Source organism: Macaca thibetana, chromosome 1, assembly GCF_024542745.1.
Source record: "Macaca thibetana thibetana isolate TM-01 chromosome 1, ASM2454274v1, whole genome shotgun sequence".
Taxonomy (NCBI): Eukaryota; Metazoa; Chordata; class Mammalia; order Primates; family Cercopithecidae; genus Macaca; species Macaca thibetana.
This window is the reverse complement of record NC_065578.1, coordinates 33,783,583-33,803,910: the sequence shown is the minus strand read 5'-3', so window position 1 is coordinate 33,803,910 and position 20,328 is coordinate 33,783,583. Positions and strand designations below refer to the sequence as shown.

Here is a 20,328-nt window from a genome sequence, read left to right as displayed (position 1 = left end):
TGTTCATTTTGTTTCTGCAGCCTTTGTGAGTCATTGGCAAGATTCAGTTTCTTCTACTTCTGTACCTTGCCATTGTCCTCATTGAGGTCTGGGTGCCTGGAAAGCAGATATGAAGCAGATCCTTAAGTTGCTCCTCCTGGTGGGCAGACTAGAAAGGGCCAAGGTAGGAAAGACTAGTGACCTAAACCTCCCTTTCCAAATACCAAGGATGAGGATGAGGTGGGATGAGTGCAGGGCCCATCTGAACTGGACTGTGAAGGGCTTGGCTGGCAGGCATGCTTGAGGAGCAAACCATCCAGTAAGGAAGCATTTTGCAGGGGGCAGTGTGGCCAGGGCGATGATGGGCATGGGGGAGGCAGGGCAAGGACACTTACGCTTTGGCCACTCATTAATGGGCTGGAGCGGTGGGGATGAGAAGAAGATAGTGTCTGAGGCATTTCAAAAGGCAGAACATTTAGGAATCAGGGCTGTTGGAGGCAGAAGGTATGAGTTTGAGGGGTGAAGGTGCTGGCTGGAGTTGGGGGTTACAGAGACCAAAGAGATTATACAGGACCAAAAAGAAAAGGAAGCCTGGGCAAAATAACTCTATCCCCCAACCCCTAGCACATCGTGATAGCATCAATACACACCTAGCTTGTGATCCAGTCCTGTTTATTTTAGAAGCATGAACAGAACTAGGAAGGAGTGATGAAAACAAGGCACCAGTCCCCTAGACAGGGCCAAATTCGGCACAAGCTCTGTCTGTGCGATCCAGGCTGACCCAGCAGCCTCAGTCCGCCTTTTCCTGTGAGGGGAGGGTTTGAGGACAACCTGCACACAGGCAACTGTTCCATAGGGTGAGGTTGGGGTAAGTTGGCTCTGGGTCCCTCTGGATCAGCTGCGAAAGGCCAGAGCATCCCATGCTGACTCTGTCTGTGCTCAGGCAAAGCCACGTTCTGGAGAGGAAGCCATAGTGCCTGGTGGCACCAGGAAGGCCTCAGGTGTTCAAGAACAACTTGCAATGAGGCTCCATGGCCAGCAAGCATCTGCTTCCCCAGCCCAGTCATCTCTGCAGAGCCTTCCAGGAGGGGGCAGGGGGCATCCCAGGCAGCCAGACTTCTCAGGACCCCTCTGTTGGGTGACATAAGCCCCAGGCCTCTATACATACTGCTTCTTAGAAGCAGAGCTGCTGGGGCGACTGGGGGATTTTCGGTCATTCTGAGGGGGTGGGTCCAGGAAGAGAGGGGGCCTGGAAGAAGCCAGCCTCTCCTCCGTGGTCAGGTTGGCCCAGTTCTGCTCGCTGGATGAGAGCCCATTGTAGGTGGGGCATGGCGGGGATGAGGGGCCCTGGCCCATGGGGAGGTAGAAGAAGACCTGGTCCGTGTAAGGGTCTGAGGAGGTACCCTGGGTCGGGGGTGCGTCTTGGCCCTGCCGTGCCCTCATTCCCCGGCTGAGGCAGCGACACAGCAGGTGCACCAACTCCAGCAGGTTAAGCACCAGGGAGATGAGTCCAACCACCAACATGAAGATGATGAAGATGGTTTTCTCCGTGGGGCGAGAGACAAAGCAGTCCACGAGGTAGGGGCAGGGTGCTCGCTGGCACACAAACACGGGCTCCATGGTCCAGCCGTACAGGCGCCACTGGCCATAGAGGAAGCCTGCCTCTAGCACGCTCTTGCAGAGCACGCTGGCCACATAGGTGCCCATCAGCGCTCCGCGGATGCGCAGGCGACCATCTTCCGCCACCGAGATCTTGGCCATCTGACGCTCTACGGCCGCCAGTGCCCGCTCCACCTGTGGGTCCTTGGCTGGCAGTGCCCGCAGCTCCCCCTCCTTCTGCCGTAGCCGCTCTTCTCGCCGAGACAGGTAAATGACATGGCCCAGGTAGACCAGGGTGGGCGTGCTGACGAAGAGGAACTGCAGCACCCAGTAGCGGATGTGGGAGATGGGGAAGGCCTGGTCATAGCAGACGTTGGTGCAGCCTGGCTGGGCCGTGTTACACTCGAAATCTGACTGCTCGTCACCCCACACTGACTCGCCGGCTAGGCCCAGGATGAGGATGCGGAAGATGAAGAGCACCGTCAGCCAGATCTTGCCCACCACGGTCGAGTGCTCCTGGACCTGGTCCAGCAGCTTCTCCAGGAAGCCCCAGTCACCCATGGCTCCCGGGCCTCCGTCTGCAAGGAGACAGAGCACATCAGCATGTTAGCATGGCATCCTTCTCGTTCGCCCAGCAACAAGCCTGCAGGGAGGTCTGCCATGCCCGTTCTACCTACATAGAAACCCAGGCTCAGGAAGGGGAAGGACTGGCCTGGAGGCTCCCACTCAGCAGTGCAGGCAGGACCCAAAGCAGATCTTTGGATGATGGCTGCCAACCTCTTTGTATGGTCTCATTCTGCTTTGGCTAAGGTCCCTGCCTAATCAGACATCGATATCCCTCTTGTCCCCAAGCCACTGCCCTAGGATGGACACAGACCAAGGAAATCTGGGTGGAATTGAGGCTCCTTTGCCTGTGGGAACAGAATTTGAGGAATATATCCAAGGTTGTGCAGCTGGGCTAAGCCCTTCCTCCCTTTTACCCAAGGCTGGCTGCCCCCAGACAGTGGGGGCTGGTGCTGATGGTAGAGGTGTTATCTTCTGCTTCTTAGGGGGCTCAAAGCCTCCGGTTCCTGCTCCCTGCTTCATATCTTACCCAGCTGGCTTCACTCTAATCTTTGAGCCTGCAGGGGCTGGGAGGCGGGAGGGGTTTTAGGAGCTGAAGGCAGCATCATCCTTTAGCTCCACCGGTCAGCAATAATGACCACCTGCCACTTGAGGAGGGACACTTGGTCCTGTCTTCTTCGTCCACCTCCACTCCCACCCCCTTCCATCTCCAAAGCTGATGCTGGCAAATTCTAGACTCTTGAAAGGAATTGTTATTGCAGGGTGAGGCACAGGCCACAAAGTTCCCAAGAGGGAGGTGCCTCTTCCCAAGTGCAAAGCTGTTTAGAGCCAGGCTCTGGAAGTGGCCCTGGGTTCAAATCTTGGCTTTTAGAAACTGCGGCCCCTTGGATAAGGAACAACCTCTGGGCGCCTCAGTCTCCTCCATGGTAGAGTGGAAACAATAGTATTCCTACCGCCTCGGGTTGTTATAAGGATTCCATGGAAAGAGGGTGGGAGCCTGGCCAAGGCCACCTGGGTGAGCGCGGCTCTGTCGCGGCGGGCGTTCCGCAGCAACCCCCCGTCCTGGCCTCGGAGGACCCAAGACTCCGCCCGGCCTCCCGCGAGCAGGTGGCACCCCCGGTCCCCTCCTAGCCCCCGACTCACCGCCTGCCTGCCGGGTGGCCCAGGTGGAGGTGGGGACGATGGCCGGAGCGACGCCCGCGGGAGCCCTGCTGGACCGCACGGGCGGCGGGGGCGCCTTAAATAGCGCAGAGGGGCGGGGTGGGGGCAGGAAACGCGACGGGGAGGGCGGCGGGGGCCGGAGAGAGGGCGGGGGCGGGGACTGGGAGGTGCAGACTCCCTAAACCCACTCCGGGGAGGTGGGCCTGTGATTTGCGGTGGGGAGGGGCAAGAGGGGCTGACCTACCCTTCCTCTCCTGTTCTCTCTCCACCAGGTATTCCAGATGGTAAACTCTCCTGTCGTTTCTTTGGCCAGGGAAGAGGAGTTCTCCCAGGCCAGGATCTCTTAGGGGATCTGGATTTGAAAGGGTTGCAGTAAGAGCTGTTGATCTGGGCAACTGGCCTGGGGTGCTGTGAGGGGTGGGCGGATGGGGACGGGGTGTGGGAACCACTCATTTGCTAGGTGGCCCTAGTGTGCCAGGATGAGGCGTTCAAGGCTAATTACGGCGCGGGAAGCTCCAATGGGGGACAGGGGTTGTAATCCACGCTTCCCGCATACGTGGTGGAGCTGGGGTCTCTACCCACACCCAGCCCACATTCTTCCAGAATTCTCAAACATCCCCATGCCTGGGCAGGCTACACAATCGGAGGCCATTAAGCAAGTCCCATGGACTCCTTGAGACTGGGGGTAGGGGAACCACCTGACCTTTAGCTTGGACCCATTGGTATGCCTCTAAATGGTGGCCGGGTGGTGCGGGGGACATTCATAGGAGTGAAAGGGCTATGCAGAGCCTGCTGTCATGCATTCAGGCATCACAGGTGGATGAATATCAATGAGTGTCTGCTGTTCTGCAGCCGCTGCTTGGGGACCTGGGATACCATGAGGAACCAGCCAAACGTGATCTCTGGCCTCCTCCCTCACTGGCTGGTGCAGGGATTGAGCATATCAGCCCTTGGATAACGGTAAGATAATAAATGTGGAAAGTTCTCCTGGGAGGTACTGGGTGATTCCCAGGGGACTTGGTTAGGAACATTTCCTGGAGGAGAGGAAATGCTTTTCCCCCTCCATTAACCAAGTGGAGGGGAAGAACATTCTAGGTAGAGGGGCGGCATGATTGTGGCTTGAGGGCCTGGAGCTGTGGGGTTCTGAGACTGGACACCGCCCTCAGAGTGCTGAGACTTTCTTGGGGGCTGAGCCTAAGAGTTGAGACTTTGCTGTTGACTCCTGCACCCTTAGGCAAGTTACTCAAATCCCTGTGCCTCCATTTCTTCCTCTGCAGAATGAGGATAGTGATAATACCTACTTTGTGGGGTTGACAGCATACAGTGTGATCAAAGCACATAGTGTAATAGTGGTACCTAAAGTTTTTCAAGTGAGTGGTGGCTAAAAACATTGTGATACTGTAACAAAAAGGGTCTGTGGGTTGTTCTTGGACGGTGGTAGGGGCGGGCACAGCTGAGGAAAGGGAAGTTGGCAGGGGGCTGTTGAGGCCTGGGGCTGATGACACAGAAGTCCCTTTTCCTCCACAGCAAGATTTAGTCCTTGGATTCCCTGGGCCCCAGGGCTGGGTCCCTGGTCTGTCTTCGGGACCAGCAGGAGGACATCTTTGGGGACACACAGACCTGAGAACTTCAGGGCTAGCTGCCCTGGGTGATCTGGCTGAGCTGGCTTCCCCTCTAGGTCTCTCCATCAGGGCCAGGCTGAACTGAGTCTCCTGGATCTCTGAAGCTAACAACTGCCCCACTTAGTTCTGACCCTTGAGGGCATGAGAACCGAGGCCCCTGGAGGCTGGTTCTCACCACGCCCCCACTGCAGCCTCTGCTCACTCCCAAGTTTTCCTCTCTTGGGGCTGGGCCCAGCTCTCCCAAAGCCTTTCTGATTCCGTCTACTGGGAAGGAGGGAAGAACCAGTGGAGGGCCGGGAGTGACGTCAAGGCTGCCCTCACCCTGCTCTGACTCCTTCCTCAAGGGCTTTAGAGGTTTGAATAACTCGGCTCTTCCCCAGAGGATGAAGAAATTGGGAGCCACCAAGACAACAGTTACCACATCTTGGCCATTCCACCTGGAAATGTCCCTGGAACCGCACACTTCCCTGCATTCCCATTGCCCTGGTGCTGTTCAGGTTGCTGCCATACCAGCTGGTCTCCTGGCCTCTAGCCCCACCCCTCCAGCCCAGCCTCCATACTTCCCTAGAAATCTGACCAACATCACTCTGCTGAAAAACCATCTATGGCTCCCTGTCACCTTCTGGGTAAGCCCTAGGCTCCCCAACCTCCAGTTCATGGCCACTTCTTGCCATGACCCAACCAGATCTCACTGATGGGGTTCTCTGTGCGTTCTTGCCTTTGTCCATGCTGCTCCCTCTGCATGGAGCACCCTCGCGTGCTAAATGCTGTGAATCAGGACTTTTCTCAGTTGTTGCCTTCTCCCAGAAGTCCCCTTGCGGCCTGCTCTGTGCTAGGTGTGCCTTTGTGCTCTCAGAAGCTCAGCTACTACCCATGGTGCTTTGTTTTTTTGTTATTTAAAAATTTTTAATTGTGTTAAAAAGCAACTACCATAAAATGTATCATCTTAAGGATTTTAAGTGTACAATTCAGTAGTGTTGAGTATATTCACATTGTTGTGCAACAGATCTCCAGAACTTTGTCCTCTTGCAAAACTGAAACTCTGTCTCTGGTAAACCACTTCCCTTCCCCCCTTTCCCTATACCCTGGTGCATGGTCTACTTATGTTTATTCCCCTCCTGCATTAGACTGTGAACCCCTTGAGGGCAGGCAGCTGGGTCTTTATATCTCCACCACCTAGCAGAGCACCAGATCCATATATATATAAATTTGTTAACTCAACAAGTATTTAGTTTGGTGCAAAAGTAATTGTGGTTTTTGCTATTAAAACTAATAGTTACTGAGCACCTCCTGTGTGCTGTGGTGCTATCCTAGACAGTGGAGATAACCAGGGAACAACAACAACAAAATTCTTGTCCTCAGAGGTTTTACATTCTAGCTGGCCAGAAGACAGATAATAAAATGTAGAACATGTTAGATGGTGATGAATGCTCTGGGGGAAATGAAGTAGGGAAGAGTGAGAGTGCAGGGGTGGCAAGTTTCAATTTCTCTCTCTTTTTCTTTTTTGAGATGGAGTCTTGCTCTGTTGCCAGGCTGGAGTACAGTGGTGCGATCTTAGCTCACTGCAACCTCCACCTCCCAGGTTCAAGCAATTCTGCTGCCTCAGCCTCTCAAGTAGCTGGCACTACAGGCACATGCCACCACGCCCAGCTAATTTTTGTATTTTTAGTAGAGATGGGGTTTCACTATGTTGGCCAGGATGGTCTCGATCTCTTGACCTCGTAATCCACCCGCCTCGGCCTCCCAAAGTGCTGGGATTACAGGAGTGAGTCACTGCGGGCGGCCTCAATTTCTAGTAGAAGAGGAGAGAACGCCTCACTAAGCAGCTGACATTTGATGCAAGACCCGAAGGCAGGGAGGGAGTCCCGTGGCTATCTGGAGGCACAGCATTTCAGACAGAGGGCACCTAGGATGCAAAGGCCCTGGGGAAGGAGGGTGCCTGGTGTTTCCTGGCTTAGGGGACAGCAGGAGGTCAGTATGGTTGCAGCAGGTGAGCAAAGAGAGGTGAGTTTAGAAAGGCAACAGGTGAGATGCGGATGGGGTAGATCTTAAGGGCCCTTGAAGGCCTGTGTAAGATGCCTTTGGAGGTTTGAGACAGAGGAGTTACATGGCCTGACTTAGGTTTTGACAGGATCACCCCAGCTGCTGTGCTGGGAATAGACTATGGGGGTGGATGACAGACAGACATCCCCCTTCAATGTAGGACTTGCTGTCTAGCGGTGTGGAGCCTGGACAGCTGACTGCCTCCACCTATCAGCACTTCCAGGTGTGCTGCTGCTGTCTAGGTGGCCATGTTCTTCTTGGGGTGACCTCAGGCCATGACTGAGCCAGGAGGTGGTCAAGGCCTCGCCATTGCTGTCCGGTGCAGAATTGCCCGCATGGACAGTCTCTGCTTCTGAGCTCCCTGGGACACATCTTGCTGCTCAATCCTTCTTCCTCCCCTTTTCCACTTATAGGAGTCACTCCCCAGTGCACCCTCTTAACCCTTCCTCAGAGTCCACTTCCCAGAGTCAGAGGCAGGAAGCAAGAGATGGAAGCAGTCATCCCGGGGAGAGATGATGTACTGCCAGTTTGGGCTGCTATAAGACTGAGTAGTTTAAACAACAAACATTCATTTCTCACAGCTGGGGAGCACAGAAGTCCGAGATTCAGGTGCCAGCATGGTCAAGTTCTTGGTGAGGGCCATTTTCTCTTTGAATCCTCACATGGAGAAGAGAGAGAGAGAGAAATAATCTCTTTCCTATCTCTTCTTATAAGGGCACTAATCCCATTCAGGAGGGTCCATCCCATGACCTAATGACCCCTGAAGGCCCCAGCTCCTAATACCATCACACTGGGGGGTGGAAATTCAGCATATGAATTTTGGGAAGACACAAACATTCAGTCCACATGGGAACTTGGACTAGGGTGAATGAATACAAAAGAATGTCCTGTTTATCTTGGGCTGCAGGGTGTCTGTGACCTTACACAGTAGATGTAGATTTGAAGACTATATGAAATCCTAATCCCTCATATGCGTGATTGGAGGGAGTTTGCAGTGAATCCTCTGGGTGGGGAAGGAGGAGGTAGAGGCACGTACCCTGAGAAGGTCAAGGGGACGTGAGGTCCACCTTGTGGTGACATGATGTGCCCTGGGACTTGGTGGTGAACAGTAGTCACCCAACACATACTGGATGAGATCAGTGAACTGCACTGCTCAGAACAACTCCAGGTCAAAGGCAGGCTGTGCAGGGCCGGAATGCTCAGAGACATGCTCACTGGCTCCTGAATTTCTGGCTCCCGGCCCTGGCTCTGATAGCCACTAAGTGTTCCTCTGGGTTAATATAGGCTTGCACCCCCTTTTGCTTTCCATTCTCATCTGGCCTTGGGTATTGGTGTTCCCTAAATTTCAGGTCATGACACAGCACCGGGAGCAGGACCGTGAGTCACCCCAGGGGTTGGTTAGAGCGGGAGATGAGCCTGTGTTCCTGTCTCAGCTCTGTGGACTGACTAGAAGCTCAGTCCTTGCTGAGTGTTAATTCTCTGCAGTAATAGCCAGTGATGTTCTCTGGTTACTCTGACCTCCAAACCACCCTTGGCCAGGCAGCCAGAACCACCCAGGAAGATGCTGGAATGCATGTCGGCAAGTAGGTGGAGATCACTCCTCCCTGAGACCTTTGCAACCCTCCAGCCCGAGCAGAGGCTGACCTCCAGTGCATCAGGCAGAGGCTTTCCTGAGCACAGTCATACCTGGGAATTTATCAGATACATTAGTGCTGTGCTAATGTTTTACCTCCAGTGTCTCCTACCTCTACAACAATCCTCTGTGTAGGAACAACTGGGTGTCATGCTGACTCTATTCCCTGTGTCCCTCAGGTCTACTCTACACGCTGCCCTGTGCAGTGGGAGGCTGACTTGCCCTCTGACTTCCGGTTGGGTTAGGTCAGTGGGAGCCACCGGCAGGCAAGCAGATGGGAAAGTGAAGTTGGGGGATTTACTTGGTTGCTGGGATTGGATGCATCCTGTCCATTGTTACCCTGGTACTAGCCCCGGAGTATTGCAGTAGCCATACCTTTGAAAATAGTCTCTCTAGGAAACTCCTTTTAAAGTTACTTGGTTTGAATGTGCCATCTGTTTTTTGCTAGGACCCTGATTGATAAAATTCCCATTGTACTGATGGCAAGCCCTGATTGTACTGAAGGCCTGCCCAAGATGTAGCGTGGTGAAGCTGTGCTCAGGGAATGGTCAAGCTATGAATCAGTCATGGGGGTGCAGGAACAGTGTCAGCCAGCCCTGGGCCCTTTAAACTTGGCTGGCTTATTCACTCTCTGATGGACACTTGTGAGAGCACAGGTGAACCACTGGCTGTTCTGTCTCCGTCATGACCTCCCCTCTCTTTGCTGGCTGTGGCACTTGGCTCACTGGCTCCTGAATTTCTGGCTCCCGGCCCTGGCTCTGATAGCCACTAAGTGTTCCTCTGGGTTAATATAGGCTTGCACCCCCTTTTGCTTTCCATTCTCATCTGGCCTTGGGTATTGGTGTTCCCTAAATTTCAGGTCATGACACAGCACCGGGAGCAGGACCGTGAGTCACCCCAGGGGTTGGTTAGAGCGGGAGATGAGCCTGTGTTCCTGTCTCTTAGCCCTGTGGGCACAGGTCCTACCTCCTTGTACAGTCCCAGCATCCTGCCAGGGCCCTGGTTCAGCGAAAATGCTCGGGGAAAATGGAATGAGCCGAATAAAATGCGGGGTGAGGCTGGGATGGCATGCTTGAGTGCAGACGACATGCCCTGTTGAGAGTGCACATAAGGAGTGAGAGTATGAATAGCAAGGATTGTGTGTACACAGGGTGGGGATGTGTGTTGTGATGGCAGTGACTGGATGACAGAGGAGGGAGTGTGGTTTATTTATAGTGAGTGGCAGTGATTGTGTGTGTACTCAGGGCGAAGTCTAATTACGAAGGCTGGAAGCGCTATTGCAGAGGGAGCACAGCGCACTCTTGTGGCCACAACTAGAATCCCAACATATATATCAGTAGGTTCCACTCCAGCCTCCTCCTCTAATACAAACCCAGCTTCCCGCTGTCAACCTCAGCCCCAGCCTAACCCAGCTCTAGCTCCAGCCCCAGCTGCAGCCACTGCCACAGCTCCCACCCTAGCTCCACCCCCAGCCATGGAACTCTTTCCCTTTCTGAGGGTTTACCTTCCCTACCTTCAGGGTCCTGTGAGTGGGTGGGAGAACCAGGGGCAGAGCCAACCTGTAGAAAACACAGGCTTTATAGATTTCAAGGAAACTGTCTTGAGCATGTGCTATCAGCGCATCCACCCGAGTCCCTAGGATCAGGGTCTGAAAGGCTGGCACCAGGCAGAACACGGTTGTGGGGAGGAAGATGGGAGTACCACTGCCTGAGGCTGAGGGAGTAGGATTTGGGGGAAGAGGGCTTCCATTGAGCCAAGTGATGACCTGGAGGACCCCTGGGTGTCTCCAGAACCTCTTGTCAGACTCACTCTCAGGTCTCCAGACCTGCTGCTGCTGGGAGAAGACCTCCTCTCCACTGCAGGAGTCTGGGCGGCTCCTCCGGAAGGAGTGGAGATGCCTTAGGTCCGCTGAGGCTAGCCCAGGGCGAGCATCTCTTTTTGTATGGCCTCCAGACCTCTGTGCTGCCGTTGTCTCTGCTTGGGAGCTCTTCTCACCTCTCTTACACATTGTGTCCTCAGGGAAGCCTCTCCTGATGACCCCTTCCTGGGTTAGCTAGAAGCCCTGCCAGCAGCGCCCTAAGTGGCCCCTTGCAGGCATAGATAGTTAATTCGCTTGTTTCAAAGTCTGTGTCCTTTGAGGGTTGGCACTGGGCCTGTGGGTTACCTATACCCGGGTAGACAGCCCAGTGCCCAGTGTCAAAAAATATCTGCCAAAAGGAAAGTTGCATAGCTTAGTGAACTCAAAGTGGGGTCACTCAGCCTCTGTAGGACCTCTCCACCCTGCCACACCGCCCTGCCTGTCCCATTGGCAGCCCCCATGTTGCCCTACCCCCTGCCCTGTTGTCAGATGGGGGTCAGGTTGGGTGCTGAGGCCTGCAGCTTGTTATTGCCTGGATCTGGATCCAGCTCCCCAGCCTCCACCAGCTTGTGGTGGCAGCGGCAGGTGGAAGCTCGGCTGGTGGAGGATGAGCGGCCACGGCCCCCTCGAGGCTTGTCCTTGTGCAGGCCTTGCAGGACCCTGTGGCAGATGAGGTAGCAGAGCTCGCAGATGGTGAGTACGATACAGATGGCGGAGGCGCCCACCATGAAGTAGGTGAAGATTTTCTTCTCGGTGGGTCGGGCGATGTAGCAGTCCACGATATTGGGGCAGGGGGCCACGTTGGCGCACTGCACCAGGCGCGGCATGTTGAAGCCATGCCAGAGAGTGTGCAGCAGGTAGAGGAAGAGGAACTCGATGATGAGCTTGAAGATGAGGCTGAACAGGTAGGTCCACCACAGGCCTCCGTGCTTCTTGCCTGTGTTGTCGTACAGCTTGGTGCACTGGTCCCCGTGCTTCTGGCGGTGCCGACGCTCCCGCTCCTCACGGTAGGCCACGTGCAGGATGACCAGCAGCGAGGGGCACGTGACGAAGATGAGCTGCAGGGCCCAGAGGCGGATGTTGGAGATGGGGAAGTAGTTGTCGTAGCAGACGTTGGTGCAGCCGGGCTGCTTGGTGTTGCAGTCAAAGTCCTTCTGCTCGTCCCCCCACACGCGCTCTGCAGCCACCACGTACACCAGCACCCGGAAGACGAACACCACTGACAGCCAGATGCGCCCGAACGCTGTGGAGTACTTGTTCACGCCGCTCAGTAGGGCTTGGAGTGTCTTCCAGTCCATGGCGTCTGGTGGGGGCTGTGCCTACCTGAGAGAATTAGAGGAAAAACCATCGTGTGAATGAATAGGTGACTTAATTGAGCATTTACTATGTACCAGGCAGTGTTCTGAGTTCTGACTTGTTCAATCCTCAGAACGACCCTCTGAGTTCAGAACTATTATTCCTCCCAAGCTGCAGATAGGAAACTGAGGCACAGCAAGGTTACATAACTTACCCAAAGGCAACAGAACTAGTATGCTGGAAGGAAGCAAATGTGCTTTTGCTGATAATAACAATCACCATTTGTTGAGTGTTTACTCTGAGCCAGGCACGAAGCTAAACACTTTATGAGCAGAATCTCATTTAATCTCTTAGAATGACCTCATAAGGTGGTTATTACAGTGCTCCTCACTTACAGATGAAACTGATCATTGAATGATTGCAAAACAAGTAGTACGTAGTAAGTGCCCCATAAATGCTGGCTACTCATTACTGTGAAATTTAGAGAGGTCAAGTAACTCACTTAAAATAAGAGGTGGATTCAAGGCCGGCTGTTGGGTGCCAGAGCCTGTGCTCTCCACCACCTCCTCTTCTCTTCTCCGATGGACTCCTGCCCCAGACCAGATTCTTGAAACGCTTACTTTGTGGATGCCTCACTACTATACTGTGAAGTTGCGGTTATGAGTCCCATTCTACAGAGGGGAAACTGAGGCTCAGAGAGGAGAAATAACGAGCCCAAGGTCTCATAGCTGCTGGGTGGTGAAGAGGGGAGACCAGTTCAGGTGGGGGATGCATGGAGGCTTATGACTCCTTATATGGAGGCTTATATGACTCCTGGGAGGACACTGGATCCAGGGAGTATCTAGAGGCAGCTCCCTGCTCCCTGCGCTGGGCCTGGGGAAGCCCAGCCACCCCCAGCCACGCTGGTTGCCAGGGCCTTGTGGTGGAAAGATGTGCTTTGTTCAGGCCTCAATTCACATATCTTCCTCCCAGTCCTGGAGTGACTCAGAGGGTGTGAATGGGTGGGTCTGCCTGAGCATGCCTTGTTTCTGTGCTGCTGTGGGTGTGAGAGCCCCCACCTGCCTGTGTGTGGGCCTGTGTGCGTGTGACTCCCCCTGGAGCGGATTTGCACCTCTGAGCAAGTGTGATGCCTGCGAGGCCACCACCCTGCCCCAAACCACCATTACTCTGGCCTGTATTATGACCTCTTTACTAGCTTTTCACCTTCCCCCTGTGCCCCTAGAGTCCATTAAATCAGTTCATGCCACTCCCTTGTTTAAGACTCTACTAGCTTCTTGCTAGGCTTAGCAAAACCCCAGATTCGACATTTTCACCCTGCCACACTGGAATAAGAGCCTTGGGGGCTTTTTATTGATTCCTTCTGTCTGGAATGCTCTTCCTCCAGAACCTCACATGGGTAGACCTTTCTCATCACACAGGCCTCTGCTCAAACCTCATCTCTTTAGAGGCCGCTCCAGATTACCCTGGGTCTGAAGAGCCCCTGCTTCTGTCTCTCTGTTCCTGTCCCCTTTCTTTCTTTTGAGACAAGGTCTTGCTCTGTCACCCAGGCTGGAGTGCAGTGGTGCAACCTTGGCTCACTGCAACCTCTGCTTCCCAGGCTCAAGGGATCCTCCTACCTCAGCCCCCTGAGTAGCTGGGGCCACAGGTGTGCACCACCATGCCCGGCTAATTTTTCCAGCCCTCTTTGTTTTCTTTATAGCACTTAGTCACTATCTGAAATTAAATACTTTGTCCTTTTTTTTGGTCTTATTTATTATCTGGCTCCCCCTCTAGAATGTCAACTTGGTCTTGCTTTATATTTAGTGCCCAGTGCTTGGCACATAGTAGGCACTCAATGCTGAATGGGTAAACAAATGGATGCTGAGTTCTCAGCTAGGCAGCTTGGAGGGAGGGGACAGGAGGGTGGGCAGGATCCTGGTTGGGGGCAGCCTGGGCGGGGGATTGGGGGAAAGACTTCCCTACACTGGAGAGAGGGAGAGAGGGAGTTCCTTCTCAGCACCTGGCTCTCCTGGCTGTGTTTCCTCTGGGAATCACAGTCTGGGCAGGATGGGGCGATTGGGAAGACCTCATTCCTGGAAAGCCTCCTCTTCTCCCCTATTCTGCTCCTTCCAAGCCCTGGTGGTGCGGGAAGGCAGTGGGATAGCACTGAACACCGAGTTCCACCTGGATTCAAACCTCCGCTGGGCCACTTAGTAGCTGGGCGACTTCCAAGAATTTCCTAATCTCATTGACCCTATTTACTTATCTCTAAAGGGAAATAATTCCTACTTTCCCGGGCTGTGGTGAGAATCCTGAGACTGTTCCCTCCCAGGTCTGCCACTCACGTGGTGGGAGTTCACAGGAACTGAAGTGGAGGCTGGAGCCCCCTCTGTCGGGATGGAGAGAGGAGAGGGACCCTGACGGCTGCTTCCACCTGACACCCTCCCATGGCTGCCCACCGGGGTGCAGCTCCCTCCTGGGCCCCCACCTTCCACCCTTGGGCGCTGTCTGCCCAGTCCCTCTTGACACACCCCAGGGAGGAGCCTCACAGGCAAAGAATTTCCTTCCCAAGTCTAGGCTGGGGACTGGTGGAGCCAGTTCTGGTTCCCCCAGCTGCCCTACAAAGCCAGCTCCCAGCGCAACCGTTTTTTCCCAGACCCCCAGACTGTACTGTGCCCAGCCTTGCCTCCCACCCCACAATGTCCCCTAAGGATAAAGCTCCCTTTCCTCCCCAGTTTCCCTCCATCCCAGGCAGCTTGGGAGCTTGCGGACTTGGCGAGGGGGTGTCTCGGAACCTTCCCGCCGCCGGGGCCCCTAATGGGCCCAGAATTGAGAGGTGAGAGGGCGGATTGGGAGGCACGGGAGAGGAGTCCCCGCATCCCGTCTTCGCGCCCCATCCCAGCGCACTGGCAGGCTCAAGCCCCAGCCCTGCCGCAGGGGGTCACCGGGAGCGCTCGACGCCCCTGAGGGTCCCGCCCCGCCTGGCCCCGCCCGGTCCAGCACTTACCTGCAGCGGCTTGGCCAACGCGAAGGCCTGAGCCCGCGTCCCCGGGGCCCACGGCAGAGGCGAGGGCGCCGGAGCTGGGCTCAGCAGTGGTGCACACGGACGGCGGGCACACCTCGGGCGGCGCGGAGGAGGGAGCAGGAGGGAGCCGGCTCCTAGACCGCACGCTGCCAGGTGCTCCCGGGCCAGCCTCCGGAGGGGCTGGTGGCCCGTCTGAGCCTCCGCTTCCTCAGGCGTGAAATGGGGGCATCGGTGATCGTGGGCAGGGCCATCCGAAGGCTCCAATGAGATCAGGGGCGGGAAGCACTCTGCAAACTGTTAAGTGCCGCGGCTGCAGGTCCGACTGCAATCAGGACTCGCCCACGCTAGTTTGCCGCGGGTACCGTGCCCGCTTCCGGCCCAGCCCGGTCCCCCGGCGCGACGGGCCCTCCACCTCGGCCTCCAGGGAGGTCGGTGCGCTTTGGAGAGCCGGGGTCGGGGGCAGACCTTGTACCCACAGCGGGAAGGGGCACAGTGAGTCCTGTGCCAGGAAAGACGTGCAGGAATGAGGGCGGAGTGGGGGAGGTCACCGCCTGGAGTGACTCAGAAGGGCAGACTGCAACCGGAGCTGCCTACCTGAACACCAGGGTCCCTAGTTTCTTGTTTTCATTCACGAATCGCCTGTTCATATTCAACTATATAGTCCTCTTTTTTACATTGAACCTATGGAAGTATGCTATCAACCCTCTTCTGCACTTTGCTTTTTTTCATTTAGCAAAATATGACATTTATCCCATCAGTCGATATAGAGCTGCCTTGCTCTCTCATTTTAAAAACAGCTGAATAGTATATGTACTGTCATATATTTAATCAGTTCTACTCTGATAAAAATTAAGGCTGTTTCTAGTCTTTTATTTCATTCTATTACAAATGCCGTTGCAATAACTAGCCCCTGCCAAAGCAGGTGGGTCTGCGGCTGGGGTGGGGCTGGGCTGTGCCCTGGGGATAAGGATGCGTTGTCTTATTCACTAGCGTGTCATGACTGGGAACTAATAAGAGCCTGCAGCGCTTCAGCCTTTTCTGGAAAACCCCAGGGTTGCCAGCCTCCCTGGGAGTCCCTGGATCTTAGGGTGAGGCCCGAGTCCTGCCTCCACAGAGGTGATATTGCTGGCACTATGGTGGCTCCACACGGTGTTTGCCCAGGACTGTATTGGTTTATGCCTGCAGTGCTGGCATCATTAACAATGCCCCCTTTTACTTTAAAAAATGCCCCAAAGTTAGGAGCATCAATTATGGTCACCCTCCTCCTACTCATTTTGGTAGGGAATGAGCACTGAGTTGGGAGCCCAGCGGCATCTTTGTACCTGACACTGTCCCACATGCTCGCAGCATCCAGATGAGGAAGGTCCAATCCTTCCTGCTTTTATGAAGGAGACAGCTGAAGCACACACGGGTGAGGTGACTTGCTCAGGGTCACACAGATAATAAGCAGTAGACCCAGCTCTGGAGGCCTCAGCAGTGTTGCTTCCAGATACAGAAAAGTCACAGAGCAGAGGCTCCCTTTGTACTCACTGGGGTCGTGGCCCTTGAAAATCTTTGCTGAGATTGAGGAGTGCCAGGTGGCCCAGGTGCGTGTGCCGTGTTCTGTGCATGGGCGGTGTGGGAGTGAGCATGATGGTGTGGGGCCCCAGACTCTGCCGCCTGCTGCTCTGCTCCCTGTCAGAGCAAGACTTGCTCCCCTCTACCTCCCCTCCTAGTCATTTTTCGACTCATTTGAGCAATGTTCCTGTCCCTACCATGTCACTAAAAACGGCCTGTCAAGGTCTCCATGCATCTCTGTAATGCTAAATCCAGCAATCACACCTCTGTCCCCATGCCCCTTGACCTTCAGAAGCACCTGGGACAATGTGCCACTCCTTCCTTCTAGAAACACTTTCTTCCCTGTGGTTTCTTGATACCACAGGCCTCACATCCTGGCCTCTAAGGTGGGCATGTCCCAGGGACCAGTCTCTTCCTTTCCAGATGAGCTCACCCAGTCCTGGGGATCTAGACACCATCCCACTCACTGATGATTCACACATTTCCAACAGCGGACGTGACTTCTCCCTGAACACCAGACTGTAACCGGAGCTGCTTACCTGAACACCAGGGTCCCTAGTTTCTTGTTTTCATTTTCAAATCGCCCGTTCATATTCAACTATATATTCTTTTCACATTTAACCTATGGAAGTATGCTATGCTATCTGCACTCTTCTGCACTTTGCTTTTTTCATTTAACAAAATATGAGACGTTTCTCCCATCAGTTGATATTGCTCTCTCATTTTAAAAACAGCTGAATAGTATATGTACTACAATATATTTAATCAGTCTTACTCTGATGAAAATTAAGGCTGTTTCTAGTCTTTTGTTTCACTCTATTACAAACACAATTGCAGTGAATATCCTTGGATAATCATTATTTAACACATTTGAAAATTGTATTTATAGGGTATATTCCTACAGGTGGAATTTTTGCCTTAAAGTTGTATGTGGATTTAAAATTTTGATAGATGTTGCCTAATCGTCTTCACAGGTGTTTCAGTTTGCACTCCAAGAGACAAGGGAGTGCCTGTATCCCCATATCCTTACCAACAGAGAGTGTTATCAAACTTTATGATCTTTGTCAGTGATAGCTCATTATCCTTTATTGTGCATGTCTCTTGGGATGAGTGAGATTGAGCATCTTTTCGTATATTTAAGAGCCGCTTTTTTTGTCATCCTGTGAACAGTCCTTTGCCTTTGCCCATTTTTCTATTGGATGGTTGACTTTTATTATTTTTTGCTCAGGAGCTCTTTACACACTAAAGAAACAAGCCCTCTGTCTGTGATACAAATAGAAAGGATTCCTTCCGCCTCTACTGTTTGGCACCTGTAATTTGACTTTATAGATGGCGCGGTTTTGCCATACAGAATTAAACATGTTTTATGTAGTCCAGTGTATTAAAATCATCTTTTATGGCCTTTGGGTTTTGTTGTCACTAGAAATGCCTTCACCACTCTGAGGATTGCAATAACATCTTTTCCCATGGTTGCTTCTAGCCCAAGTAGTGTTTTAGTGATCTATTAGATTGGTGCAAAAGTAATTGTGGTTTTTGCCATTGAAAGTAATGGTAAAAACGGCAGTTACTTTTGCACCAACCTAATAGATCATGCCACTTCCCTCTTAAAATCTTATAGTGACTTATCATTAACTTTAGACTGATATCCACCCGACGTTGAACCCCCAGACACCAGGCGACCTAGTCCTGCGTCTCCCCCTATCTCTCATCCCCTTGGGCGCTGTAGTGGTCTTCTTTCTGGTTCTTGAACAAGCCACATTCAGGGTAGCCTTCTGGTTTTCGCCTTTGCTGTTCCCTCTGCCTGGACTGCCTTCTGCTGGCTCTTTACCTGGAAGCTTCCTCCTCCTTATTCAGGTCTCACCTTCTTATAGAGGTGTTCCCTGGTTCCCCTACCCCTGCCCCAAAGGTTCCTTGCCCCACTTCCTCAGCAGACACTCTTCACAGCCGCCTCTGAAATTATCTCCAGGAGAGCAGGGAGCTTGCTGGTCATGTTCCTGCCACATTACCAGGGCCAGGAATGTACAGATTCTCAGTCACTATTCGTAAACACTGGGTGCACATAAGATTATGTGCGAGTACTGTTTCTGTGTGTGTGAGCCTGGAGATCTGTGTGTTAAGGGTGGTATGTGGGCCGTGTGTGTAGGCTTTGATGTGCATGGTTGTGAATGTGTGTGATGGCGGAGATGGCTGGGGTGGTGTGGGAGGCCGTGTGCATTTGTGGTTGTGAATGTGTGTGATGGTGGAGATGGCTGGGGTGGTGTGGGAAGCTGTGCACACATGTGGTTGTGAATGTGTGTGATGGTGGAGATGGCTGGGGTGGTGTGGGAGGCTGTGCACACATGTGGTTGTGAATGTGTGTGATGGTGGAGATGGCTGGGGTGGTGTGGGAGGCTGTGTGTGTGCGTGGTTGTGAATGTGTGGGATGGCAGAGATGGCTGGGGTGGTGTGGGAGGCTGTGTGCCTGTGTGGTTGTGAATGTGTGTGATGGTGGAGATGGCTGGGCTGCTGTGGGAGACTGTGTGCGTGTGTGGTTGTGTGTCAGGTGGTGGAGTGTAGTGGTGTCTATATGTGTGGTTGGGTTATTCTGCTCTGGTGACCAGGTGATTTTATCACCTAGGTCCTGTCATTCTGACCCTGCCAGATGCCGGCTCTTCACTCTTGACATGAGGTAGTGCCCCCAACAATTGGCCTTTGCTTTTTCTGGAGTGAGCTGGAAGAGTTCCCCATTCCAGAGAGAATGGCTCTGAGGACCTTAATGCCTTGTGGTCCCACCCTAAATTTCTGCTCCCTGAGTAGGGGAATGTGTAGGAGGCCATCTAGGCCATCCCCCTGCCTCAGGACAAAGCTGTGTTGCACCAGGGCTTGGCAGCTGCCCTCAGGGCCTACACCTGCTCTGTGGAGGTGGCAGGGCCTGAGCCTGTACCTCTTCTGGCCCTGGCCCTGGCCCAGGTGGTGTTGCTCCCAGGCCACCCTCTCCACCTAGAGCTCTTGCCCAGGCCTCAGGCAGGTGCTTCCTGGGATGGGAAGACCCCCGCCCCCTACCTCTCAGACTGGAGTTTTCCTTGTCTTTGTGTGTCTGCAGCAGAGGCGTAAGCCCTTGCCTCCCGTGAGCGGAGAGGTGGGGCAGGCAGAAGCCATGGGAAACAGGTCAGGCAGAGGGATGGGGGCTTTCGAGCCCTGCTCAGGCATGTCTGGGGCTGCAGGCAGGGAGGAGACGGTCTTCCGGGGCCTGGGCTGGAGTGTTGCTTATTTTCCAAGTCACCTAGAGTTGCTCGAAACTTCTGCCCACACACCTTGCTGCTCGAATGGAGGTAATACGTGACTTCGTTGAGCAGCTGTCAGGAGCCAACCATTCTAATGTGCACACACCCCTTCTTACCCACCAGGCACCTCCCTCCACCCCTTCTCTTTCTCCTCCATCACTGACTTTTTGCTCTTTACTGGATCTTTCCTGTTATAATAACCATGTAGGTATTTCTCCATCTTAACAACAAAACAAAAAAACACCTTAACCTGAACTCCACTTCTCCTTCCAGCGTCTGCCTCATTTCTTTCCACTCCTTTACAGCAAAATCTATCAAAAGACTTGTACCGATTCATGATCTCCATTTTTTCTCTTTCATCTTCTCTTGAGCTTATTCTAATCAGGCTTTTGCTTCCTATATGACACCAAAACTGCTCTTGTCAAAGTCCCTATAGCTAAACCCCATGGCCAAGTTTCAGTCCTCATCTTTCCCTGAACCCTCAGCAGCATTGAATGAAGTTGATTCCTCTTGCCTTGACACTCTTCATTTGGCTTCGGAGACGTCACACTCTCCTGACTTTTCTCCTTCCTTCCTGTGCTTTCTTTCTCAGTCTCCTTTGCTGGTTCCTCCAGATCTTCCTGACTTTTAAGTACTGGGCTGCCTTGGGGCTCAGTCCTTGTGCTCTTTCTCTTCTCTGTCCTCCCTCACTCACATGGCAACATCATCCAGTCTCAGGGTTTAAAATATGAAAATTCAGCTGACAACCC

At 53.5% G+C, this 20,328-nt stretch overlaps 2 protein-coding genes and 1 long non-coding RNA gene across 4 annotated transcripts; 1 reads left to right on the top strand and 2 right to left on the bottom strand.

Annotated features, from left to right (window-relative positions):
* Positions 1 to 634: 634 nt before the first annotated feature.
* GJA4 (gap junction protein alpha 4) lies at positions 635 to 3,365 on the bottom strand. Its single transcript, XM_050796969.1, has 2 exons — positions 3,286 to 3,365; positions 635 to 2,156 (listed from the first exon to the last, which is right to left on the bottom strand). The coding sequence occupies exon 2, from the start codon at positions 2,137 to 2,139 to the stop codon at positions 1,138 to 1,140; it is 1,002 nt and encodes a 333-aa protein (XP_050652926.1). The 5' UTR covers positions 2,140 to 2,156; positions 3,286 to 3,365; the 3' UTR covers positions 635 to 1,137.
* A 186-nt stretch (positions 3,366 to 3,551) lies between these two features.
* On the top strand, positions 3,552 to 13,492 carry LOC126958606 (uncharacterized). Of its 2 annotated transcripts, XR_007727235.1 has the most exons (3): positions 3,552 to 3,675; positions 4,156 to 4,263; positions 5,270 to 13,492. It is a non-coding gene; the product is annotated as an uncharacterized LOC126958606 (long non-coding RNA). The 2 variants fall into 2 exon arrangements; XR_007727238.1 differs by lacking the exon at positions 3,552 to 3,675 and having other exon boundaries at positions 3,791 to 4,263.
* GJB3 (gap junction protein beta 3) lies at positions 10,167 to 15,266 on the bottom strand. The gene is made up of 2 exons (XM_050796965.1): positions 14,742 to 15,266; positions 10,167 to 11,782 (listed from the first exon to the last, which is right to left on the bottom strand). Exon 2 carries the CDS (start codon positions 11,755 to 11,757, stop codon positions 10,945 to 10,947), a length of 813 nt encoding a protein of 270 aa, XP_050652922.1. The 5' UTR covers positions 11,758 to 11,782; positions 14,742 to 15,266; the 3' UTR covers positions 10,167 to 10,944.
* Between the last annotated feature and the right edge of the window lie 5,062 nt (positions 15,267 to 20,328).

Excerpts from the sequence above, each read along its gene's own strand:
- GJA4 (XM_050796969.1), bottom strand. The coding sequence starts at position 2,139 with ATGGGTGACTGGGGCTTCCTGGAGAAGCTGCTGGACCAGGTCCAGGAG.
- GJB3 (XM_050796965.1), bottom strand. The coding sequence starts at position 11,757 with ATGGACTGGAAGACACTCCAAGCCCTACTGAGCGGCGTGAACAAGTAC.